We start from the raw sequence: 27,834 nt of genomic DNA, 5'->3' as shown, positions 1-27,834 counted from the left end.
CGTTACCACAGACTCAACTTGTAAATTAACCTTCTGGGTGTCTTGCACGAGGACGCCTAAGTCCCTCTGCACCTCTGATATTTGAACCTTCTCCCCATTTAGATAATAGTCTGCACTATTGTTCCTTTTACCAAAATGCATTATCATACATTTCCCAACACTGTATTCCATCTCTATTCCATTTTTTGCCCATTCTTCGAATTTGCCTAAGTCCTGCTGTAATTGTATTTCTTCCTCAGCATGACCTACCCCTCCACCTTTCTTCGAATCATCGGCAATCTTTGCTACAAAGCCATCAATTCCATTATCTAAATCATTGAGAAACACTGTGAAAAGCAGCGGTCCCAATACTGACCCCTGAAGAACACCACTAGTCACTGGCAGCCGACCAGTAAAAGCCCCTTTTATTCCCATTTGCTGCCTCCTGCTTGGCAGCCATTCTTCTATCCATGCCAGAAAATTTCCTACAGCACCGTTGGATTTTATATTGTTAAACAGCCTCAACCTTATCAAATGTCCTCTGAAAATCCAAGTAAGTGACATCCACTGCCTCTCCTTTGTCCACCCTGCTTGTTACTTCCTCAAAGAACTCTAACACATTAGTCAGGCAAGATTTCCTTTGACAGAAACCATGGTGACTTTGAGTTATTTTATCACTGGTCTCCAAGTATCCTAAAACCTTATCCTTAATAATGGACTCCAGCACTTTCCCAACCACTGAGGTTAGGCTAACTGGCCTATAATTTCCTTTCTTTTGCCTTCCTCCTTGCCTTGTGGAAGGGGTACCAATCAAGTGGGCTGCCTTGTACTGGATGGTGTCAAGCTTCTTGAATGTTGATGGAACTGCACTGCCAGGCGAGTGGCGAGTATTCCATTACACTCCTGACCTGAGCCTTTTAGATGGTGGACAACCTTTCTCAAGACTCTGGGATGTAGTCCATCTTTTCCAGGTGACTTATCCAGGTGACCTTTCAGTTTGCCTAGCACTTTTTCCTTTGTAATAGCAAAAGCACTCACTCCTATTCCCTGACACTCACAGACCTCTGGCACACTGCTAGTGTCTTCCACAGTGAATACTGATGCAAAGTACTCACTAAATTCATCTGCCATTTCTTTGTCCCCCATTACTACCTCACTAGCATCATTTTCCAGTGTCCAATATCAACTCTCACCACTCTTTTACTTTTTATATAACTGAAAAAACTTTCAGTATCCTACTTTATATTATTGGCCAGTTTGCCCTCATATTTCAACTTTTCCCTTCTTATACCTTTTTTTGTTGCCTTTTGTTGGATTTTGAAAGCTTCCCAAACATCTAACTTCTCACTAATTTTTGCTACCTTATATGCCCTGTCCTTAACTTCCCTTGTCAGCCACAGTTGCCATCCCTACCATTCGAGAACTTCTTCTGTGGGACATATCTATCCTGCACCTGTGAACTATTCCCAGAAACTTCAGCTATCTCTGCTCTGCCATCATCCTCCTCCAATTCACCTGGGCAAGTTACTTTTTTATGCCTCTTTATTCCGTTGTGATACTGATACATGTGACTTATGCTTCTCCCTCTCAAATTGCAGTATGAAAATCATATTATGATCACTGTCTCCTCAGGTTTCCTTTACATTAAGCTCCCTAATAAGATCTAGGTTATTACACAACACCCAATATAAGATAGCTTTCCCTCAAGTAGGCTCAAGCACAAGCTGCTCTAAAATGCCATCTCGTAGACATTTAATAAATTTCCTCTCTTGCGATCTGACACCAATGTGATTTTCCAAATCCCCTTGCATATTGAAGTCCCCATTACCATTGTGACATTACCCTTATTACATGCCCTTTCCAGTTCCCTTTGCAACCTCAACCCCACATCTTGGCTACTATTTGGAGGCCTATATATGATTCCCATAATGATTTGTTTTACCCTCGCAGTTTCTTAATTCCACTCACAAAGATTCCCTGGCTCTATGTCACCTCTTTCTAAAGATGTAATTCCATCTCTTACCAACTGAGCCACACCACCACCTATGCCTTCCAGCCTGTCCTTTCGATACAAAGTATATCCTTTGATGTTAAATTCCTATCTACCTTATTTTGTGTACTATATGCATTCATACATAATAACTTCTGTCCTGTATTTATCACCATTTCAATTTTGTCCCCATTTTACACTGCAATTCATCCCACTGACCTACCACACACAAAGCCATGCTGACTACCCCAATACTCATAAATCCGGACCCTTAGAATACCTTCCAATAACTTTCCCACTACTGATGTCAGGCTCACCAGCCTGTAAATTTCAGGTTTACTCTTAGGGCCTTTCTTAAACAGCAGAACATTAGCTATCCTCCAATCCACTGGTACCTCACCTGTCGCTAAGGATGATTTAAATATCTTTGCTGGGGCCCCTGCAATTTCTGCACTTGTCTCCCACAGTGTCCAAGGGAACACTTTGTTAAGCCCTGGGGATTTGTCCACCATGATTTGCCTCAGGAGAGCAAACACCTCCTCTTCTGCAATCTGCAGAGGGTCCATGACCTCACCACTGTTTTGCCTCACTTCTATAGATTCTGGTCTGTCTCCTGAGTAAATACCAATGCAAAAAAATCCATTTAAGGTTTCCTTCATCTCTTTTGGCTCCACACTTAGATTACCATTTCAATCTTCCAGAGGACCAAGTTTGTCCCTTGCAATCCTTTTGCTCTGAACATATCTGTAGAAGCCCCTAGGATTCTTCTTCACCTTGCCTGCTACAGCAACCTTGTGCCTTCTTTTACCCCTGCTGATTTCTTTCTGAAGTGTTCCCCTGTATTTCTTATACTCCATAAGCACCATTTATTCCTACCTGCCTATACCTGCTATGCACCTCTTTTTTTTTGCCTCAAAATCACTCAAAAACCAAGGTTCTCTAAACCTATTATTCTGACAGGCACATACAAGCTTTGTACTCTCAAAATTTCATTTTTGAAAGCCTGCCACTTACCAAGTACACCTTTGCCAGAAAACAGCCTGTCCCAATCCATACTTGCCAGATCCTTCCTGATATCATCAAAATTGGCCTTTCTCCAATCTAGAATCTCAGTCCAAGGACCAGACATAACTTTTTCCATTACTACTTTGAAACTAATGGCATTATGATCACTAGATACAAAGTGTTCCCCTACACAATGTGATGTCACCTGCCCTTTCTCATTCCATAACAGGAAATGGAGTATTGTACACTCTCTCACTGGCACTTCTATCTATTGATTAAGGAAACGTTCCTGAATGTATTTGGCAAATTCTATCCTATCTAGTCCTTTTACAATAATGGGAATCCCAGTCAATACATGGAAAGTTAAAATCACCGACAATCACAACCTTGTGTTTCTTGCAGGAAGGATATCAATAATCTTTAAAGAGTGCAGAGAAAATCTACAAGGCTGCTTCCAGGACTTAAGGACTTGAGTTATAAGCAAAGGTAGAATAGGTTAAACTTTATTCACTGGAGCGCAGGCGAATAAGGGAAGATTTGATAAGCGTATACAAAATGACGAGTAACTTAGATAGAGAGAATGCATGCAGGCTTTTTCCTCTCAGGTTGGGTGAGTTGAGAACCAGAGGTCATAAGTTTAGGGTGAAAAGTGAAATACTTCAGGGGAATCTGAATGGGAACTGATTTAATCAGAGGGTGGTGTGAGCGTTGAATGAACTGCCAGCAGAAATGTTAGATTTGGGTTTGATTGCAACATCCAAGTGTAGTTTGTATGGGAAGGTCATAGAGGGTGCAGGTTGACGGGCAGAAGGCCAGGTCAGCATGGACTAGATGGGCTGGAGGGCCTGATTCTGTGCTGTAGTGCTCTATGACTCTACATTTGTCATGTTTGCTGAGGCAAAAAGCTAATTTTCATAGCATTTATACCCTGTCTATGACAATAAACTTGGTTTTGACCTTCCTGAGGGAAGTTCAGTGCTGCTTCAGCTCCAGGTTCCGAGAGTCTCCCAAATAACTCCTAATCACACGTGAAGCACAAACCTTGCCGAGTGTTCTTACCTGATGCTGGAGAAGGTGAATCCCACAAACGGAAGGTGGATCCCAGGAAGAACGCTGTGGGAAACGGGACGCCCAGTCTCCTAAGGGAATGAACCAAGAGAGTAGTAGCTTTAGTAGTGCGACCACTCGAGTGGAGTGTGATGTTCTCCCAAGGGGTTGCCTGTTGATGGCTGTGGAAGCCAATCCAGGGTGCCGATATTCTGGACAGTGGTAGCAGTGGTTAGGTCTGTTGGTTGTTTAGTCTCTCCTTTCAGATTTGCCACTTGTTCTCATGCTACAGCAGAACCCCGAAAGTAAATCACGGTCATGCCAGAGGAGAGAGAGCTGTCGCTAGGCATCACTACTCAGCAAGTCCAGAGTTCCAGAGGTTCTTCCCCACTCAGAGAGGGTGCAGACCTTGGAACTCTGCTCATAGGAAACAGCTGAGCAACAGAAGATAGAGGTGGATTTCAACTGAGTTTAGGTCAACACACAAATCAGAGGGGATTAGAAGGAAATGGAGAGATGGGGGAAGGAGGTTAAACTAGAGTATAAACTCTGGATGGCACATAGTGTTCAGCATAGTGCTTTCACAGCACCAGGGTTCAATTCCCACTGCTGTCTGTAAGAAGCTGTTATGTTCTCCCCATGGCTGTGTGGGTTTCCTCTGGGAACTCTGGTTTCCTCCAACACTCCAACGATGTAGGGGTTAATTGGTCACGTGGATGTAATTGGGTGGAGAGGGTGGGAAGAGCCTGTTACTATGCTGTCTGTCTGTCTAAATAAATAGATAATTATTTAGGTGAATTAGTCTGCCCCTCTGCAGGACGTTGAGCCCCACCAGAAATGCAAGTCCGGTTCCTTGTTGCTACCGAGCGGAACAGCAGAAGCACTGTAGGGTTGTTCTCATTAGACTGATTACGAAAGCAACCCTCTGTCCATCCATTCAGGCCAGGGTATATCTCACCAATGTTCTGAGGTCATCAGCCAATAACACTGGGGAATGAAACTTTACCTGGTAACTATTGCAGTGTGATATAGGCCACCATGTTTTTTTTTTACAACACTTCAGCTGTAGCTCCCTCTGGGACAGTGTCTGTACCAGCAATAGTGTACTTTGGGACAGTGTCTGTACCAGCAATAGTGTACTCTGGGACAGTGTCTGCACCAGCTGTAGCTCCCTCTGGGACAGTGTCTGTACCAGTAATAGTGTACTTTGGGACAGTGTCTGCACCAGCTGTAGCTCCCTCTGGGACAGTGTCTGTACCAGCAATGGTGTACTCTGGGACAGTGTCTGTACCAGCTGTAGCTCCCTCTGGGACAGTGTCTGTACCAGCTGTAGCTCCCTCTGGGACAGTGTCTGTACCAGCAATAGTGCACTTTGGGACAGTGTCTGCACCAGCTGTAGCTCCCTCTGAGGTTGATCAAGGTGCTTTGGAAATGCAAAACTTAAACACAAGAGATTGTTCAGATGCTGGAAGTCTTGAGCAACACAGACAAAGTGGAGTGAGAACTCTGCAATTCAGGTGGCATCTATTGAGAGGAATAAATCATTTTGGGTTCTGTACCTTCACAAGGACTGGAAAGGAAGGGGTCTACCTGCTTACCTCCCACCTTACTTTTACTTTCCATTCTCATTTTTGTCCTGCAACTCTAACAGTGCATTCCCGCTCAGTAGCGACAGAAAATGGACGTGTTTCTGGTGGGGGCTCAGTGGCAGGCAGAGGGGCAGACTAATTGATTCAGGACTGGAGAGGCAGGGGAGGACTCCTTCATTTGGGTAAAAATAGCACCTGGAGTATTTTCTAAAGCAGGGAAACCTGGGTCTCTGGGTTTCTGTAAAGAGACAGTGTAACAACTCCTGGGAATTTCAACCTTGCTGGTTGAGTATCCGTCCCTGTGTGGGGATTGTGGGGATGGGGATTTGAACACACAACTCCTTTTGCTTAAAGACAGAGTAAATAGAGCACACTGTAGGTCTGTTGTGCAGTAACTGCCCCACCCCACACTGAAATTAAAAAGCTGAAGAATATTTCTGTCATTTGGAATACGCACTGCAACGCTGAAGGCTCCCTCCTCCACATCGAAGTTTGAGGTGTCGGTGGGACTGGTGACGTCAGGGAAGAAGGGAGGCTCACACTGACCCAAGAGATCCCACACAATGCCACAGAAGAAGGGGTGTTGCTTAAAGTCCTCCACTCCATTTTGCCCCAGCCTCTCCTCCCTGCTGCAAACCAATCTCTCGATGAAGCTCCTCGCCTGGTCAGTCACGTCCCACTCTGAATCCGGGAAGTGAAAGGTCTCCTGAGGGGAAAGGGGGAAGGGGGGGAGCAAAACCAGAAAGTTCACAGAATCAGGCCTGAGAACTAGCCAGCAATCCCTAATGATTGATGAGGACTGAGACCAGAATGGATCCTCCACGCGTCAATCTGGGATCTTTCGGGATCATTTGCATGCTTAACCCTCACACTCCCACCATTGGCTCCCATTTCCCACCCCTCCCCAAAATGGTTCCATGTTCAACCTTCCTCTCCTGTCAGATACCTCCATCTGCAGCCCCTGTTACCTCCACTTCTCACTTTCCCACCTCTGTCGTTATCTCCACTCTCCCCTCCCTCATCTGCCTGTCACCCATCGTCACTGGGATCCACTTATCCCCTCCCAGTCTCTACCATTATTCCCACACATTGCTACTCCATCTGTCTAGCCCCTCTCATCACCTGGATCCATCTAGCACCTTCCCCTCCCCTCCCTTTACCCCCTTATACAGGTTATCTCCCCTCTGCTCTTTAATCCAGATGAAATGTGTTGAAACATTGACTGCCCCTTCCCCGCCCCTTAACCCTTTATACTAGTTACCTCCCCTCTGCTTTTTAAACCAAATGAAATGTCTCGAAAGGTTGACGGTCCATTCTTAGTTTTTCTTTCAGATTTCAGCATTCACAGTCTCTTGTGACTGCCATCACTGGATATCTACATATCCATCTGCCTGGCTCACTGTCTTCATACAGCCAATGGGAAGGGACTAAATCCCTTAAACAGGTCTGGACAAATTCCATTCTGCCAAAGTAGCCCATACAAATGCCTTTGGAAATCCACTCTCTTTTCCTAGTAGCACCTAACAGGCTCTTGGACTGGGTATTTCCTGTTGCGAATGCTGTCATAATTTCCCTCTTGTATTTTGCATATGGGATGACATCAATGTGTGGCACTCGAATGGGAGAAACTGGAAAGCACAGGTCAGGATTTATATTGCTCTAAACTGTGTGAAATAACATTGGCTCCTCATTGACAATCAACACTGGTGCATCTCAAGGATGCGTGCTTAGCCCACTGCTCTTCTCGCTCTACACTTATGGCTGTGGCTAGACACAGCTCAAACTCCATCGATAACTGTGTTGATCATATCACTGTTGGCCGAATCTCAGCTGGCGACAAGGAGGCGTACAGGAGTGTGGTAGGTCGGCCTGAGTGGTGTGGTGTCGCAACTTCAAATTGCACTCTATGCCAGCAAGACCAGGGAATTGATTGTGGACTTGAGGAAGGGGAAGTTGGGATCAGCAAAGGAAAGGATGAGCTGATTCACTTTCCTGGGCATCAACATCTCACAGAACCTATCCTGGGCCCAACACATTGAAGCAATCACAAGGAGGCACACCGGTGGCTATACTTCTTTAGGAGTTTCAGCAAATCGGGTATATCAACAAAGACACTCGCAAATTTCTACGGGTACACCATGGAAAGCTTTCTGACTGACTCCAATGCACAGGATCACAAGAAGCTGCAGAAGGTTTTAGACTCAGTCAGTCCATCGCGGGTCAATCATCATGGGTGTGACACTCCCCACGAATGACATCCATCACCGAGGATTCTCACCATCTGTGACATGCCGTCTTCTCATTACTACCATCAGAGGAGGCCTGAAGAATCTCACTGAATATTTTAGGAACAGCTTCTTCCCCTCCGTCATCAGATTTCTGAATGGCCCATGAACACTAACTTGCTGTCTTTCCCTTTGCAAAGAAGATCTAATACAGCACAGCCCCTTCAGCCCATGATACAGCACTGACCTCTTAACCTAATCTAAGATCAATCTTATCCTTCCCTCCTACGTAGCCCTCTATTTTACTATCATCCATGTGCCTACCTAACTGTTTCTTAAATGTATCTAATGTATCTGAGTCTACCACTAGCCCTGACAGGGCGTTCCACACATCCATTGCTTTGTATAAAAAAAATTAGCTCTGACATCACCCCTATACTTTCCTCCAATCATCTTAAAATTATGTCTCCGGGTTTTAGCTATCTTCACCCTGGGAAAAAGTCTCTGCCTATCCATCCTGTTATCCTCTTTTGGACACCTCAATCAAGTCACCTCTCATCCTCCATCACTCCAATAAGAAAACCCCTCGCTCACTCAACCTATCCTCATAAGACATGCTCTACTTATTTATTTATCGTAACTTGTTGTAACCAGATGACCTTTGAATATCGTTTTTTATTGTTAAAGTGCACTTATGTATTCACCTTGGTAATGCTACGATAGCTGCCTGTGCCTTTAAGAGAAAATGGTGATGTCATTTTGCGCGTGTGGAGTAGAACAAAGAGTTGCCATATTCTAGAAAGGACGTCGAATGCTCCCAGGTTTGGTGAGGAAAGGTGAATAATATTTGATAATATTTATGTAAATTCATTTATGCTTGTTTGTAAATCTCAAAAATCAGTAATTTAACATGTTTTACAAGGATGCTTTAGATTTTTGTGAGTAAAATTGATAGATGCTGGAATAGCGTGATTGCAAAGTTCCTTAATCAGCCAACAAAGTTAGTCTTTTTAGTAATTTAACTGCAAGGCAATATATTGTAAAAGTTTATTTTTGTCTTTCTTTGTTGTTTCATGACCGTAGGTGAATGTGAATGTGTTAGTCTCTGTTCATGTGGCGTGAGCAAGGAGAACTCATTTCCAGGTCTAGCCTGGATGTGTTTGGAAGTTAAGCACGTGTGTGCCAAATGTGAGTATATCTAAGAGAAGTATTTATCCATATTTTTGATGTTGTGTACAGGGTTGGTGGGATTCTAATGTTGTTTGTATTGTTTATTTTAGAATTGCCAGTACAGTATTGGTTTTGGAAATTTTGTTTTAGTTATTTTCACACTGCATACGTAACAAGGGTGTGGTCTGAAGTTAAACTGAAATTGTAATAGCGGGCACTGTTTTTATTTATTTTGTCATTTTTATTTTGATGCCCTCTTTCTGCAATAACACATCTAAAACAGATAAAGGAATTTAAGACCCGAAAAAGTATTTGTTGTCCTGCATGTGTATTTTTCCTCAGGCTATATCGTAGTTATTTTATTGTCTTGCACTGTACTGCTGCCACAAAACAGCTAATTTCACAACACACAGTGTGTCAGAGGTAGTTTCACAACACACAGTGTGTCAGAGGTAGTTTCACAACACACAGTGTGTCAGAGGTAGTTTCACGACACAGTGTGTCAGATGCAATTTCACAACACTCAGTGTGTCAGATGTAATTTCACGGCACACAGTGTGTCAGGGTTATTTCAAGACACACAGTGGGCTGTAGGCATCATCAGCCGGATAGGACCAGGGCACTTCTGTCTTGTCTCCCAAACCCCAAGTCACCACAATCAGGGGCAAGGTGGACTAGGAGCATTGAACAGAGTCCCGCCAGCAAGGCCATACTCTCTTCTTGTTACTGCCGTTGGGCAGGAGGTACAGCAGCCCTGAAGTCCCACACCATCAGGTTCAGGAACAATTATTACCCTACAACTATCAGGCTCCTGAACTGCTGTGGATAACTTCACTCACCTCAACACTGAACTGATTCTACAACCCACAGATACCATTTTCAAGGGTTCTTTGCAACTCGTGTTCTCAGTATTATTTAGAGGGCATGACAGTGGCTATATCTCATAAAGAGTTAGAGGAGATTTGGTTTGTCACCAAAGAAGCACTCAAATTTCTACAGATATACCTTGGAGAGCTTTCTAACGGGCTGCATCATTATCTGGTATGGAGCGGGGGAGGATCACTGCACAGGATCGAAAGAAGCTGCAGAAAGTTGTGAACTCAGTCAGCTCCATCGTAGGCACCAGCCTCCCCAGCATCCAGGACATTTTCAAGGAGCGATGCCTCAAATGACATCCATCATTACAGACCCCATCAGCCAGGGCGTGCCCTCTTCTCATTCTTACCGTCAGAGAGGTGGTACAGGAGCCTGAAGAAACATGTTTAAGGAACAGCTTCTTCCCTTCCACAATCGGATTTCTGAATGGACAACAAACCCATGAACACTTCCCCACTATCTTTTCTTTTCATTTACTTTTTCACTACTTATTTAATTTAACTTTTTAAAAGATATATTTATATACTTACTGTAATTTACAGTTTTTATTGCATTGTAAGGCATTGTACTGCTGCCACATAACAACGCCTTTCGTGACATACCCAGATTTATTAAACCCAATTCTGATACTGGTTTCATTTGTGTACTTTATCTTTTGCACATTGGTTGTTTATCTGTCTTTGTCTATTTACATAGAGTATTTTATAACAGTTTATTGTTTTTTTTCCCCTGTAAAGGCCTGCAGGAAAATGAATCTCGGGTATTATTTAAAGATTTAAAGATTAAAGATTAGCTTTATTTATCACAGGTATATTGAAACATCAAGACACACAGTGAAATGCAATGTTGACATCAAAGATGTGCTAGGATAGTCGTCAAGTGTCACCATGCTTCTGGGGTCATCATAGCAAGGCCAGAGCTCACAGTACACCTTTGGAACGTGGGAGGAAACTGGAGCACCCAGAGGAAACCCACACAGTCATGGGAAAAACATACCAAGTCTTAACGGACAGTGGTGGGAACTGAACCCTGATCTTACAACCAGTGCTGTAAGGCATTGTGCTAACCACTACACTACTGTGTGTGGTAACATATACTGTACATACTTCAACAAAAAATTTAATTTGAGTTTTGTTCATTTCCGATGAGGTTATGAACAGTTCTCAGGAACAAAATCCTTTTGTAACCCATGGACTTTCTGTAATGGAGCCCTCTGCGAGCTAACTCACTCTACGCAGGAGTCCCACACCACCAGGTTCAAGAACAGCTACTTCCCTTCAACCATTCATTTCTTGTACCCTCAAGCAAAACCCTTTTAGCAACACTTTGACCACTTTGCACTAAAATGGACTTCTTTTTCCCTAATTATGTTCTTTCTTGAAAAAAACATTGTGTATAATTTCCGTTTTTCTTGTGAGGCTGCTGCAAGTATATTTTTCTCTGTACTGTGCACACGAGTGCCTGTACCGATGACAACATCGACCTGTTTGGGTCATAACCTTGGCATTCCTACTAACACTTGATGACCTTTCTCTTTTGCTTATCTCCCCATTGCTAACAAATTTTGAAAGAGTCTACTTCCAACCACCTTCTGGAAAAAACTTACACCTTCTGTTTTAAAAGAGTGATGCTTTATTCCTAAATAGTGACCCCTCACTCCAGATCTCCTGCAAGAGGGAGTATCCTCTCAACACCCACACTATCGAGACTCCTTGGATCTTAGATGTTTCAACAAGTCTCCTCACTTACCTGAAATTATACAAACCTACCCTTCTCCAGCTGATCCTCACTCTCCCACAAAGTCAAAATATTTATATGTCGTCATTTTCAGGAAGGTAAAAATACTATCAAATTTATGATAAACAAAGACTGACAAACAACTAATGTGCAAAAGAAGACATTGTGCAAAGAAAAAAACCCAGGTAAATGATACTGAGAACATGAGTTGTGGAGGCCTTGAACATGAGTCTGTACATTGTGGGATCAGTTCAGATTGTGGGGAGTGAAATTATCCCCTCCGGTCCAGAAGCCTGATGATTGGAGGGTAATAACTGTTTCTGTGCCTGGTGCTGTGGGACCTAGGGCTCTGTACCTCCTGCTGATGGTAGTAATGAGAAGAGAGCATGGTCTGGATGGTGGGGGTCCCTGATGATGGATGCTGCTTTCTTGTGGCACAGCTCCTTGTAAGTGTGCTCGATGGTGTGAAGGGATTTTCTCCTGTGTCCACCTCTTTCTGTAGGTTTTTCTGTTCATGGGCATTGGTGATTCCACCGGGCAGAAGGGATTCACTGACCTGTGTTGTTGTCTCTGAGTCTCATCACTTACCCTGTGATTGAGGATTTTCCTGTAAGTACCCGCCAGAGTATCATCGTAGAAGGGGGTCTGACCGAAAAGCATCTCGTAAGCACAGACTCCGAAGGACCACCAGTCGCTGTGGGCACCGTACATTGCCGAGGAATCTTCCAGAGCCTGCAACACCTCCGGGGAGATATAGTCCGGGGTTCCGACTGCCACCGCCGATTGCACCTGGAGGAAAATAGTGGAAAGTCACAGAGAGGTAGAGCATAAAAACAGGCCCTTCAGCCCACAGGGTTTGTGCCAATACCCAACCACCATTCACACAAATCCTACGTCAATGCACGGTTTTTATTCTCCCCACGCTCCCATCGACTCTCCCCAGATTCTACACTGCACCAATGTACAGTCACCAGTTAACCTACTAACATCCAAAATGACTTATGGTTAGGGCTAGTGAGTTGTGGGTATGCTATGTTGGTGCTGGACGCATGGCGACATTTGCGGGCTGCCCAGTACCACCCTTGCTGAGGGGCAGCCTGGTGGTGTCGTGGTTAGTACAATGCTTTACAGCACGAGCTGTAAGATTGGGGTTCGATTCCCACTGCTGTCTGTAAGGAGTTTGTATGTTCTCCCCGTAACCTTGTGGGATTCCTCCGGGGGTTCAAGTTTCCTCCCACATTACAAAGTTAGGGTTAGTAAGTTGTGGGATTTTTATGTTGGCACCAAAAGCAGGGCGACACTTGTGGGCAAGCCCCAAAGCAGCCTTATTAATTTGAAGCAAATGATGCATTTGACTATATGCTTCAATACACATGTGACAAGTAAAGCTAATCTTTAACCGGACATTTCGGGAAGAAACCAGAGCACCCAGGGTGAAACCCACATGGCCACAGGGAAGAATGCAAAGTCCACACAGACAATGCCCAAGGTCAGGATTGAATCCAGGTCTCTGGTGCACTAAGGCTGAGGCTCCACTATTGTGCTGCCAAGATAGGTTAGTATTTTAGAGGAAATAACTTGTCCTGCTGCCTGCAGGAGTACAGCAAATGGTCATAAAAAGTACTTTACTGTTGTTTTTAAATATCAGCCCATGATTTATTTTTAATATTAGAGGTAAAGAGGGAGATAATTTTTTTTTTACAGGTAGAAAGTCATTGGTCAATTGGAGGCATATAGGAATAAGGAAACCAGTGCTGATGGATTATGGACATGTCAGATGTCCAATGAGATGAGTGAGAAGGGGAGGAACTCAAATGTGATGGACATGTCAGCTGTCCAATAGAAGGAATGTAAGTGCGGGAGACCAGCAATGATCGACATGGCAGTTGTTCAATGGAAGAAGTGTGAGGATGGATGACCAGTGATGATGGGCACATTGTGTGCCCAATGGGAAGAGTGTGAAGGTTGGAGATTGAAAGGTCATGTGACCATGCTTGGCAGCTTGGGATCAGAGCTGGTCAAGGAGGAACATCAGGCAATGATAAAGGCAATTCTTTGACCTCCTAGCTCCAAAGGCTCATATTATAGCCTCCAGGCACCTGCAAGCTGCCATCTCTGCTCAGGACCCGCTTAATTGATGTGCTTTGGAAATAGTTGGCCCAGTCCAACCCTGTTGACCCCAGGTTAATGGCCACATGAACCATACTCACATAGCCATCCTTGTTCATTCGCAGGCAGGAGCCAAAATCGGCCAGCCTGATGTGGCCATTCACATCCAGCAGAACATTATCAGGCTTCACATCTCTAGGAAAAGGAACCAACAATCAGTCACACTTCTTAATGCAAGCAGACTGCTTTCATGATGCATTGAAAAGATGGAGCACAGACCATGGAGCTGCCAGTTAACCATGCTTTCCCACTTACACCTCTGGGTTAACCCTCTCCAAGTCTGGAGGCCTTCTAATTATGGGATGAATCCAAAGAGTTACTTCTCAAAACTGGGCCAATAGGAAGTAAGATCTATCTCAGGCTGGTGAGGGCAACAATCACTTGTCCTGCCCAATGCAGAGAGAAGAACAGAATTCTCACTCTCTTCTCACTTTCTGTCCCCCTTCTCCCCCTCTCTCACTCCCCCTCTCTCCGTCTCCCCCCACTCTTCCCTCTTCCCACCTGCTCCTTCCCCCTGTCCATCCCTCCACTCCCCCCCACTCTGCTTTCCCCCCCTCTCCCCTTCTCTCACCTCTTTCTCCCTCTCTGCCCTCTCTCTCATTCTCTTTCACCCTTTTCCACTCTTCCTTTCTTCCCTAAGGAACCCTTGGGAACCAGTGATCACGTTATGACTGAGTTCAACTTGAAATCTGATAGGGAGAAAGTAAAGTCTGACATAGTATTTCAGTGGAGTGAAGGAAATTACAGTGTCATGAGAGAGGAGTTGGCCAAAGTAAATTAGAAGGAGATGCTGGCAGGGATGACAGCAGAGCAGAAATGGAGTGAGTTTCTGGGAAAAATGAGGAAGGTGCAGGATTGATGCATTCCAAAAATGAAGAAATACTGAAATGGCAACTTAGTACAACCGTGGCTGACAAGGGAAGTCAAAGCTAATGTAAAAGCAAAACAGAGGGCATACAACAAAGCAAAAATTAGTGGGAAGATAAAGGATTAGAAAGCTTTTAAAAAGCCACAGAGAGCAACTGAAGAATCATTAGGAGGGAAAAGGTGAAATATGAAACCAAGCTGGCAAACAATATGAAAGTGGATGGTAAAAGCTTTTTCAAGTATAGGAAAAATAAAAGAGATATGAGAGTGGACATAGGACCGCTAGAACATGAGGCCAGAGAAATAATAATGGGGGACAAGGAGATGGCAGATGAACTAAATGAGTATTTTGCATCAGTCTTCACTGTGGAAGACACTAGCAGTATATCAGATGTTGAAGGGTGTGAAGGAAGAGAAGTGAGTGCAGTTACTATTACAAGGGAGAAGGTGCTGAAAGACCTAAAGGTACATAAGCCACCTGGACTGGATGAACTGCACCCTAGGGTTCTGAAAGAGGTAACAGTAGAGATTGTGGAGGCAATAGTAATGATTTTCAAGAATCATTGGATGCTGGCATGGTTCCGGAGGATGTGAGAATTGCAAAAGTCATTCCACTCTTTAGGAAAGGAGGGACAGCAGCAGAAAGGAAATTATAGACCAGTTAGCCTGACCTCAGTGGTTGAGAAGATGTTGGAGTCAATTGTTAAAGATGAAGTGATGGAATACTTGGTGACACAGGACAAGATAGGACAAAGTTGACATGGTTTTCTTAAGGGAAAATCCTGCCTGACGAACCTGTTGGAATTCCTTTGAGGAGATTACAGAGTAGGATAGATAAAGGGGATGTATATTTGGACTTTCAGAAGGCCTTTGACAATGTGCCACACATGAGGCTGCTTACCAAGTTAAGAGCCCCTGGTATTACAGGAGTTACTAAGATGGTTAGATTATTGGCTGATTGGTAGGAGGCAGCAAGTGGGAATAAAAGGATCCTTTGCTGGTTAGCTGCCAGTGACTAGTGGTGTTCTGAAGGGATCGACTTCTTTTTATGCTGTATATAAATGATTTAGATGATGAAATAGATGGCTTTCTTACCAAGTTTGCGATGATATGAAGATTGGTGGAGGAGCAGGTAGCGTTGAGGATACAGGTAGGATGCAGAAGTACTTAGACAGATTAGGAGAATGGGCAAGAAAGTGACAAATGAAATATAATGTTGGAAAATGCATGGTCATGCACTTTGGTTGTAAAAATAAATGTGCGGGCTATTTTCTAAATGGGGAGAAAATTCAAAAATCTGAGATGCAAAGGGACTTGGCAGTCTTGTGCAAACCACCCTGAAGGTTAACTTGCAGGTTGAGTCAGTGGTAAGGAAGGCAAATGCAATGTTAGCATTCATTTCAAGAAGTCTAGAATACAAGAGCAGGGACGTGATGCTGAGGATTTATAAGGCATTGGTGAGGTCTCAACTTAAGCATTGTGAACAGTTTTGGGCTCCTTATTTAAGGAAAGATGTGTTGGCATTAGAGAGGGTTCAGAGGAGGTTCACAAGGATGATTCCGGGAATGAAAGGGTTATCATATGAGGAAGGTTTGATGGCTCTAGGTCTGTACTTGCTGGAAGTGAGAAGGAATGGGGGGGATCTCACTGAAACCTTTTGAATGGTGTAAGACCAAGAAAGAGTAGATGTGGAAAGGATGTTTCCCATGGTGGAGGAGTCTAGGACAAAATGGCACAGCCTCAGGATAGAGTGGCGTCCATTTAAAGCAGAAATGCAGAGAGATTTCTTTAGCCAGAGCGTAGTGAATTTGTGGAACTTGTTACCACAGGCATTTGTGGAGGCCAGGTCATTGGGTGTATTTAAGGCGGAAATTGATAAGCTGTTGTTTGGCCACAACATCAAAGCTTACAGGGAGAATGCCTGGGAATGTGGCTGAGGAGGGGATAAAAAAGGATCAGCCGTGATTGAATGGCACAGCAGACTTGATGGGCCAAATGGCCTAATTCTGCTCCTATGTCTTGTGGTCCTTCAGCTCTTTTTGTATGATGTTTTGTACAGTGGATCACCTCCGTTCCTTTACCTTTTCCATTTATCATCTCCCAGCTTCTTAGTTCATATGCCCTTCCTCCCTCTCTCCAACCCCTTGCCAGCGTTTACTTCTCTTCTCCTCTCCACCTTCTTACTCTGGCTTCAGTTCCCTCCCTTTCAAATCCTGATGAAGAGTCTCTGCCCAAAACATGAACTATTTATTCTCCTTCAACAATGCTACCTGACTTGCAGAGTTCCTCCAGCACTTTGTGTGGGTTTGTCAGTGATTGGGTATGTCTCTTTAGTATCCAGCCTCCCAGTGACCTTAATGAGGACAGATACGTACCTCATCATTAAGGTCCCCAAGCTGGGTGACCACCTGGATCTGTGACACAGAGCAGATCCCATGTTCTGTGGAGAGGTAAGTACTGGGATGAGAGGGGTACCCTATCCCCCCAAAAAAAATCAATGCATATTCTTTACACTTTAAAGAATCAGAGATGACCTTGATGAGATGATGTGATAGGGTTGATGATGTTGAGATGTTTCCACCAGTGGCAGATTCTTGAATTCAAGGACATAGCTACAAGATTAGAGAGTGCTCATTTTAAATGGAGAACAATTTCTTAAAGAGGGTAGTGAATCTCTAGAATTTTGTCCATCAGGGGACTATGGAGGTTGGGATATTTAAATAGAAGCAGGTAAATTTCTGAAATATTAAAGAATTGGTGTCTCTGGGGAAAGTGGCACAGAAGGGGCATTGACCACTCAAGTAGGGGCAGGTTTGAGGAGCCTAATCTTCTGATAAATGCAAGAGATTCTGCAGATGCTGGAAATCCAGAGTAGTGCACATGAAATGCTGGAGGAACTCAGCAGGTCAGGCAACACCAATGGAAATGAATAAACAGTCAACATTTTAGGCCGAAGCCCTTCATTAAGACTGGAAAGGAAGGGGAAGATGCCAGAATGACAAAGTAGGGTGAGGGGAAGGAGGACTAGTTAGAAGGTGATAGGCGAAGCCAGGTGGGTGGGAAAGGTAAAGGACTGGAGAGGAAGGAATCTGATTGGAGAGGATAGTGGACAAAAGGAGAAAGGGAAGATGGATGGGCACCAGAGGGAGGTGATAGGCAGGTGAGAAGAGGTAAGCATCCAGAGTGCAGAATAGGAGAAGAAGGAAAACATTACCAGAAGGGGTTCATGCCCCCTACTGGAGGCCACTTAGATAAAATGTGAAGTGTTGTTCCTTCACCCTGAGAGTGGCCTCGTCACAGCAAAAGAGGAGGCCATCAGCAGACATGCTGGAGTGGGAATGGGGTTAGGAATTAAAGTGGTTGGCCACCGGGAAATACAGCTTTTGGCGGATGGAACGGAAGTGTTTGACAAAGCAGTTCCCCAACTTATGTCACGTCTCACCAGTGTAGAGGAGGCTGCATCAGAAGCACTGGGTACAATAAATGACCCCCGGTGGATTCACAAATGAAGTGTTGCCTCACTTGAGGCTCTGAGCGAAGGTGAGGGAAGAGGTGAAAAGGCAGGTGTAGCATTTCTGCTGTATACAGGGATAAATGTGAATCTTCTTATGTTCTAGGTTGTATCCTTCTCTATCTATCTCCCATCTGCATTCTTTCACTCCTCTGCAACGTTACCTCAAGGTGTGCCCACTTTGAAGCTTTCCTCCTCTCTCAGACAGATGTTCTGTGAGACCATCTTGCACTACCCTCCTTCGTGATTGCTAGTCCTTCCTGCCATCATTTTATACTGACAGTCTCCCCTCTTTCATACCAGATGTAGGGTCTCAAATCAAATCATCAACTGTCCATTTCCCTCCACAGATGCTGCCTGACCCATTGAGTTCCTCCTGTATTGCTCTAAGCATCTGCAGTCTCTTGTGTCTCTGACATGTGCCTGTTTCTGAGGTGAGATACCAGCTTAGGCATCCTACTCCAAATGTGTTTTCCTACTCCAAATTTGACTCAGTATCCCACCAGCCAAATATGGACCAACATTACCCATCATACCTCTTCACCTAAATCCATCAACTTCCAGCTTATTGTGATAAATTTCTGAACAGGCATACGAGGATCTGCTCCTCTTGTTGGCAAATGAGATGGTCAGCATGGAGACAATGGGCAGAGTGGCCATTTTGCTGGCTGGCTCTGTGAATCAGCGTCTGGACTAGTTAGCACTTTGAGTGATTCTATAGAAATCTAACTGGGCATTCCTCACCTGTGTATGTAGCCAAGGTCATGTACAGAGCTGATGGCTAGCGCAAGTTCTGCGAGATAAAACCGTGCCATGTCTTCCGGGAATCGATCACCAAACCGGCTCAGTAGTGTCAGGAAATCTCCTCCCGCATAATAATCCATGATGAAATACTGAAAAAGTGAGGAGGAGATCCAGAAATTTAAACGAAGCCCGTCTGACCAGAAGACATACAGAAGGAGCATCATCAGGCCATTCAGCCCATTGTGTCTCCTCCATCATTCCATCATGGTTGTTTTATTATCCCTCTCAACTCTATTCTCCTGCTTTCTCCCAGTAACCTTTGACATCCCAACAACCTCTGATTTAAATGTACCCAATGGCATGGCCTCCATAGTTATCTGTGGCAATGAATTCCAGAGATTCAGTACTTCTGACTAAAGAAATCCTTCCTCATGGTTTTGTCTGTGGAGTGGACATCTCCCCTGTATCACAGCCTTGTATGGCAACTGCTCTGCCCAAGTTCACAAGAAACTGCAATTCAGTTATGGACATAAGAAGGAGAAACCTGTCTCCCCATCATGGACTACATCACCACTTCCTGCTGCCTCTGGAAAACAGCCCCTCCCACAGCAGACATTCTCTCTTCTTCCACCTCCCACCAGGCAGAAAATAAAATAAAAACAGCTTGAGGACACATACCAACAGCTTTAGTCCCACTGTTATCAAACTCTTGAACTGACTTCTTTCTGAACTCCTGATCTCCTGGTCTACCTCATTGTGGCCCCTGCACATTATTTATCTCCCTGCACTGCGCTTCCTCTGTAACCATAACAGTATGTTCTGAAATCTGCCTTTTCCTGGTGTACCACCCTGATGATCACGCAGACAGGAGCTTTCCACTGTATCTCAGTACATGTGACAATAATGAACAAATTACCAACCACCAATCCCATAGGAAGGGGTCTGACATCCGGGACAAACACACAGATGATGGTGAAGTTTCAGAATGTTCTTCCAAAGAGCATGTAGAGGCAGAGAGCATCCCAAGCAGAGATACTGTAATAGACACATTCAGCACGAAAACAGGCCATTCAGCCCAACTACTCCTTGCCCACCAATGCTTGAGTTATCGAGCACTATAGCTCAGAGGCAGGCTCTTTGGCCAATCTAGTCTGTTCTTCTGCCTTGTCCCATTGAACTGCATCTGGACCATCGGCCTCCACATCCCTCCCATTTATGTACTTATCCAAACTTCTCTTAAATGCTGCATCCATCACTTCCTTTGTAGGCCCTTCCACACTTGCTTCACTCTCTGACTGAAGGAGCTCCCCCTCATATTTCCTCTTTCACCCTTAACCCCAGACTTTTAGTTCTATTCTCACCCAACCTCAGTGAAAAAAGCCTGCTTGCACTTCTCCTATCTTTACCCTTCATCATTTTTTATACCTCTGTCAAATCTCCCCTCATTCTCCTGTCCCAGGGAATGAAGCCCTAACCTATTTAATTTTTCCCTATAATTCATGTCCCATTTGCCCTTGTTTTGCTCATAGCCCTTTAAACCTTTCCTATCGATGTACCTGTCTTCAGTTACTCCCTCTGATACTGATCGCTTTCTGGGTGAAGAATTTGCTTTTTGTGTTCCTATTAAATCTTCCCACTCTCAACATAAAACTATACCGGTTAATTCTTGAACCCCCACCCCTTGGCAAATCCATGTGTGTTCACTCTATCCATGGTCCTCATGAGGCCACCCTCTCCTGCACTCCAGTAACTAAAGTGCCCACCTGCCCAACCTCACTCCATAAGACAGTCCTTCAAATCCTGGTCATCATTATCATCAGGTGCCATGCCCAGGTTGAGCTTTGACTGCCATGGCCCACACACTCCTGTTTCGGGTCAAGTGGATCAATTCATTGGTATTCATTTCCAGTTCTCGGGCTGCTGTCTCCATCATCATTTGTCTTTGTCTTCCTCTTGCCTTCTTCCCTTCAATCTTTCCCATACTTACCATGCATTCTAACTCCTCTTTCCTAATCACATGTCCAATGAAGTTACGTTGTCTTTTCATGATCTCATACATTATTTCTCTTTTTGTTTGCTCTGTTCATGACATCCTCGTTAGATATTCATTTCGTCCATGATATTCTTTGCATCATCCCCAAAAACCATATCTCTGCTGCTTCAATTTATTTCCTCATGTTACTAGATATTGTCCAACATTCTGATCCATATAACATAACCAGATAAATACAACATTTCAGTACTCTGAGGTGGGTTGTCATGCCTAGTTTAGTATTGGTCAGTATACTCTTCATTCTCGTAAAGGTGTCTTTGCCATCCCTATTCTTCTTTTGATGCCTATGTCGCACCTGCCATCTGATGTCACCCAGCTTCCTAAGTAGCAAAAGTTCTGTACTTGTTTTATGTCTTTCCTGTTTATTCTCAGCCAGCAGATAGGAATCTCCTTCTTTTTGCATATCACCATACATTCTGTCTTTTGCGATTGATAAATAGACCCATTTTTGCACTTTCTTCAAAACTATATCAATTAAGTTTTGTAGTTCTTCCTCTGTACTTGCAATTAACACAGTGTCATCTGCATATCTGAAATTATTGATGTTTTCACCGCCAACTTTGATTTCCAAGATGTCTCTTTTTTTTGTAATATTGTTTCACTGTACACATTAAATAAATCAGGGGAGAAAACATACCCTTGTCTAATGCCTCTCTTGATTTTCGTAAACTGACTCACTTCTCCATCTATTCTTACAGCGGCAGTTTGTTCCCAGTACAGATTTCTGATTAGGCGGAGGTCTTTCGAATCTAGATCTAGAGTTTTCTGTAATATTTCAAATAACTCATTGTGCTTCACTTTATCAAATGCTTTTGTGTCGTTGATAAAATAAACAAACAAATCTTTTTGCACTTGAATAGCTCATTCTGATGGTACCCTTAACATCAATATTGCGTTTCTTGTACCTTTGTCTTTCACACAACCACATTGTTCTTTGCCTATTTCAGCTTGCATCTTACTTTTAGTTCTTGTCATCAAAATTCTTAGAAGTATCTTTGTGATATGACTCATTAAACGTATGGTTCTATGTAATTCACATTCTATTGCTCCAGGTTTCTTAAGAAGAGTGATAAATACTGATTTTTTCATCTCTTCTGGTATTATTCCAGTCTCATAAATGTCATTGATTAGATCAGTAAGTTTTTCAATTCCATAATCTTCAAGGGCGATAATTTGTTCTATTACTAATTCATCAGAACCTGCTGCCTTTCCTTTCTTCATCTTATCCTGGTAATATACTCAAAATCTCATTTGCACACCTTTCTGCATAATGGCATCTTTCCAACAGCAGGGTGACCAAAGCTGAACAGAATATTCCAAATGCAGCATCAACAAAGTCTTGTAGAAATGATTGGCAAGTTGGTTTATTATTGTCATATATACTGAAATACAGATCAATGGATTGTAGTGGATCATTGAGGTAGTACAAGTTAGAGCAATAAGAGAATGCCGAATAAAGTGTAACAGACAGAGAGGGAGTGCAGTGCAGATAGACAGTAGGGTGCAAGGTCATGAGGTAAATTGGGAGGACAAGAGTTCATCTTATCATATTAGGAATCCATTCAGTGATCTTATTGCAACAGGATGTTGCCGGACTTGAGAGTTACAGAGAAACGCTGAATAGGTTAGGACTTTATTCCCTGGAGCGTAGAAGAATGAGGGGAGATTTGATAGAGGTATATAAAATTATGATGGATGTAGATAGAGTGAATGCAAGCAGGCTTTTTCCACTGAGGTTAGGGGAGAGAAAAAACAGAGGACATGGGTTAAGGGTGAGGAGGGAAAAGTTTAAAGGGAACATTCAGCGGGGCTTCTTCACACAGAGAGTGGTGGGAGTATGGAATGAGCTGCCAGACGAGGTGGTAAATGCGGGATCTTTTCTAACATTTAAGAATAAATTTGACAGTTACATGGATGGGAGGTGTATGGAGGGATGTGGTCCTTGTGCAGGTCAGTGGGACTAGGCAGAAAATGGTTCGGCACAGCCAAGAAGGGCCAAAAGGCCTGTTTCTGTGCTGTACTTTCTATGGTTTCTATGGTTTCTAACAGGGTAAAAGTTATCCTTGAGAATGGTAGTTCATGCTTTCAGGCTTTTGAATCGTTTGCCTGATGACAAAGAGGAGAAGAGAGAATGTTTGGGGTAGGTGGGTCTTTGGATATATTGGCTACTTTACTGAAGCAGAGGGGAAGTGCAGACAGAGTCCTCAGATGAGAAGCTGGGTTCTGTAATGTGTCCGCAACTCTCTGCAGATTCCTGCAGTCCTGTGCAGGACAGTTGCTATATCGATCTTTTGATCTTTGGATATTGACAGACAAAGGGCTTGTGAAGAAGGATGGCACTGAGGTAAATCACCATGATCTTACTAAGTGGTGGAATAGGTTCAAAGGACTAAATGGCCTAATCTTGGTCCTTTTTTATTATTATTATCTCTTCAGGGGGAGGAAATCAGAGCCAGTCCTCAGCAGAGGATCAAAGCTGGAGAGGGTCAGCAACTTTAAATTCCTTGAAGTTATTATTTCAGAGGATCTGTCCTGGACCAACATGTAAGTGCAATTACGAAGAAAGCACGGCAGCATCTCTACTTCCTTCAGAGTTTGTGAAGATTCAGCAACTTCGACAAGATGAGTGGTGGACAGCGTATTGACTGGCTACATCACAGCCTGTTATGGAAATACCAATGCCCTTGAATGGAAAACCCTACAAAAAGTAATGGATACAGCCCACTTCCTCCCAGGTAAAGCTCTTCCCACCATTGAGGACCTACATAAGGTGTTGTCGCAGGAAAGCAGCACCCATCATCAGAGACACCCACCACCCAGTTCATGGTCTCTTCTCTTTGCTGCCATCAGGAATGAGGTACAGGAGCTTCAGAACTCACATCACCAGGTTCAGGAACAGTTATTACCCCTCAACCATCAGGCTCTTGAACCAGAGGGGACTTCACTCAACTTCACTTGCCCCATCGCTGAACTGTTCCCACAACTTATGGACTCACTTTCAAAGACTCTTCTTATCATGTTCTCGATATGTATTGCTTATTTATTTACTGTTATTATTTCTTTCTCTTTGTATTTGTACAGTTTGTTGTCTTTTGCACAATGGTTGAACGCCCAGTTGGTGCGGTCTTTCATTGATTCTATCAGGTTATTATTCTATTATGGATTTATCAAGTATGCCCACAAGAAATGAATCTCAGGGCTGTATATGGTTGTAAATTTACTTTGAACTTTAAAACACAGGTCTCAAACGTCACCTGAAGGAAGAGTATAAACATCTCTTACTGAGTTTACCTTTCAACCATTCTGGGCTGCAGTCCCCTTCTGAAGACTCGAGCTCAAAAGTACAGGCTCTGACTCAGAGTGTAGTAGTGAGGCAGATCTGCATTGTTGTCGGGACACTACAGAAGTAGCAGTGTAGTCAGCTACCCTAGCTGTTGGCTGAAATACTGAAACATTGTTGACTAAAGATGTTGATCAGAGAGTGGGATTCTCACTGTGATGGCAGTGAGTGAAGGAATTCCAGACAGGAGAAGCTGCTTTGTCACAAACTCTTCAGATTCAGGTTCATTATTACATGTACAGTGAAATGTGTTATTTGTGTTTCCGACCAGCACAACCAAAGAAACAACACACACAAATTGCTGGAGGAACTCACGTTCGGCAGCATCTACAGAGAAGAATAAACAGTCAATGTTCCAGGTTAAGACCCTTCATCAGAACCAAGGATGTACTGGGGTCTGCCTGCAAGTACTCTGTGGCCAAAATAGCATGCCCACAATGTTCAACACAACACAGAACAATACAAGCAACAGCAACAAGCCCCTTTCCCACCCTCTCACACACACACAGACAGGCCTCTAATCTCAGAGAAGGTGACCTGCAGGCCCCCCGCCCAGTCCTTGGCCCCAGACTTACCAGGTGATCCTCATCCTGGAAGGCAAAGTGGAGCTTGGTAATCCATCGACTGTCCCCGTTGACCAGAATCTCGCGTTCCTCACGGAATCGGGCAGTCTAAAAACATGTAGGCGATTAGCTGATTTAACCAAAAACTGGCTCCCTGGTGCTCCGGATTCTGATTTCTATTCCAGTCTCTTCTAGGGAGCCAATTCAACGAACATTCGCCATTCTGTGGTAATTAGCTCTCTCACCGACCAAAGCCCAGGTTGGGTTCAAAAGCTGTTCCTCACGTCAGTTCAGAGCACATGCAGATTGCTGGAGGAACTCAGCAGAACAGGCAACAACTACGGAGAAGAATAAACTGTCGTCATTTCAGACCAAGACCCTTCATCAGAACAATCTGGTCCTGATAAGGGGTTCCAGCCCAAAACGTCGACTGTTTATTAATTTTCATAGATGCTGCCTGACCTGCTGAGTTCCTTCAGCACTTTGCCTGTGTTGCTTTGGATTTCCATCATCTGCAGAATCTCTTGTATTCCTCATTTCAGTTAGCAGCTATTCATTTTATCACAGCCCCCATCTTAAAGGCTTTAAGTTAGGGAATGACAGCACAATGTAGAAAGAACTTTGCTCTGCACCCATTTCTTTTTACTTCAATATAACCCACCAATTGGTACACCTTTGGAATGTGGGAAGAAACCGGAGCACCTGGAGGAAACCCATGTGATCACGGGGAGAACGTGCAGACAGAGAAGATTGACCCTGTTCTGTAAAATGATGCACTCACTGCTCAACGACCCTGTCGCCCATTTGGGATGGGCAATGCTACAACCCAAAGGTTCCTACCGCCTCTTTGCTTAACATGTCCCACTTGTTCATCCTCTTCATTGCGTACACGCAATCGGTGAACTTCAGCCTCACCACTGCAATCTGTCGGGAGAGAGAGAGAAAGAGAGCATAGGTCCACATCAGCACTCTGCACACCTCCCCAGCTGCCTGCTGCTGGACAATTTGCCAGATGAGGGCCCTTCAAATCCGAACATTCATCAATCTTTTACCTCAGTGCCACTTCCCTATCTCCAACACACAAAATGCTGGAAGAACTCAGCAGGTCAGGCAGTATAGAGTCATAGAGCACAACAACACAGAAATAGGCCCTTCAGCCCATCTACTTCATGCTGAATTATTTATATGCCTGGTTGCTCCTACCAACATTTGGAACAGAGTTCTCCAAACTCCTCTATCCAAGCTTCTTTTAAATGTTACAACTGAATTCGTATCCACCACTTTCACTGGCACCACCCTCAGATTCCCCTTCAATATTTCACCTTTCACCCAAAACCAAGGAAAAGCTTGCATGCATTCACCCTCATAATTTAGCAAAACTCTGTAAGACCTCCCCTCATTCTCCTATAGTCCCAGGAATAAAATCCACTGAGACCCTCGAGTCCTGGCAACATCCATCAAAATTTTCTCTGCACTCCTTCCCTGCCAGCAGGTGACCAGAACTGCACACAACACTCCAAATTTGGCCTCACCAGCATCCTAACCCGAGTACTCAATGCCCTGATTTATGAAGGCCTATCACAAAGCGTCCATGGAGGAAAATGGATAGTAAAAGTTTCAGGTTGAGACACCTCATCTGGACTGGAAAGAAAGACGGGAGATAGCTAGAATAAAAAGATGAAGGCAAGGGGTACAGCAAGAGGTGGATCCAGTTGAGGAAAGAGTTGATGGGGGAAGGTGAAGAGTGGGAACAGTGTCAGAAGTTGGAAGATAATAGCTGGGAGTGACAAGGGGTTGAAGCTGATGGAATCTGATAGGAGAGGAGGGAATAAATGAATTGAAGTGAGAAACGGAACCAATGGAAGGAGTGTGTGGATAACGGGCAGATGTTCTCTCCTATCAAATTTACCTGCAGCCCTTTGTCATTTCCACCTATCACCTCCCAGCTTCTGACATCATTCCCACTCTCTTCTTCCCTCACCAAAGTGTCCCTCAAGTACTGGTCGCCTCGGAGTTGATCATGGCCAATTAACGTGAACATTTATTTGAAGACACAAGAGAATGTAGAACCTGCAATCTGGAGCAACACACAAAATGCTAGAGGAACTCAGCAGGTCAGGCAGCATCTGTGGAGGGAAATAAACAGTCTATATTTCAGGTTGAGACCCTTTCTAGACACAAAATGTCGACTGTCCATTTCCTTCCATAGATGCTGTCTGATCTGCTAAGCTCCTCCGGCACCATTGCCTGTTGCTGTAATGGTTTGATCGGTAGGAACAGTATTCAAGACAAGTTTCCACTCTGTCTTGGTAGATGTGACAATAATAAACCAATATCAATACCTATATCAATTTATTTATTGTCTTCCCCCGCCTAGTTATGAAAGTACTGAGCCGGGATGTTCCACTCTCAACAGCAGGCTTCAACAGGCTGAGTATTGTTGTATGGGTATCAATGGAAGTGATTACTTTAGCAGTTTCCAAACTAACTATCTTAAGTGACCTCTCATGGTGAAACTGACAGCTTGTGTTCTTAAGATACAAAGGTGACTGACTACTGTCGGAGGTTTATATGAGATTTTTTCCCCAAATCTAGTTTGAATTTAATAATATTTATGGGAGTATGTTCATCAGTATGAGGGGGTGTCATGGTAGTGTAGTGTTTCACGAGATCCTATTACAACTCAAGGTGTTGGAGTTCAATGTCGTGGATAACGAGTTTGTGCATTCTCCCTGTGGAATGCATGGGGTCTTCACAGGGTCCTCTGGTTTCCTCCCACAGTCCAAAGACGTACTGGTTAGTAGGTTAATTGGCCAATGTAAATTGTCCGGTGATTAGGCTGGGGTTAAATGGGGGGTTGCTGGCAGTGCGGCTCAAAGAGCTGGAAGGCCTATTACGTGCTATATCTCTACAATCAAATAAAGTTGGGTGCTTGTAACCTGGGAATGGTCTGTAGATCTTTGTCAGGT

General features: G+C 44.0%; 1 protein-coding gene across 1 annotated transcript in view; it reads right to left on the bottom strand.

Moving 5' to 3' along the window:
* The window catches only part of LOC134353287 (serine/threonine-protein kinase MRCK beta), a 145,252-nt gene that overhangs the window by 72,778 nt on the left and 44,640 nt on the right, over nt 1–27,834 (bottom strand). The window contains exons 4-10 of the mRNA XM_063061318.1: nt 25,706–25,789; nt 24,878–24,973; nt 18,910–19,058; nt 13,829–13,922; nt 12,207–12,407; nt 6,068–6,316; nt 4,034–4,113 (exon numbers count right to left, since the gene is read on the bottom strand). Coding sequence (XP_062917388.1) covers nt 4,034–4,113; nt 6,068–6,316; nt 12,207–12,407; nt 13,829–13,922; nt 18,910–19,058; nt 24,878–24,973; nt 25,706–25,789 — 953 coding nt within the window. The remainder of the gene's footprint in view (nt 1–4,033; nt 4,114–6,067; nt 6,317–12,206; nt 12,408–13,828; nt 13,923–18,909; nt 19,059–24,877; nt 24,974–25,705; nt 25,790–27,834) is intronic.

The sequence above is a fragment of the Mobula hypostoma genome, chromosome 10 (assembly GCF_963921235.1).
Source record: "Mobula hypostoma chromosome 10, sMobHyp1.1, whole genome shotgun sequence".
Taxonomy (NCBI): domain Eukaryota; kingdom Metazoa; phylum Chordata; class Chondrichthyes; order Myliobatiformes; family Myliobatidae; genus Mobula; species Mobula hypostoma.
This window is presented reverse-complemented; position numbering and strand designations above follow the sequence as displayed.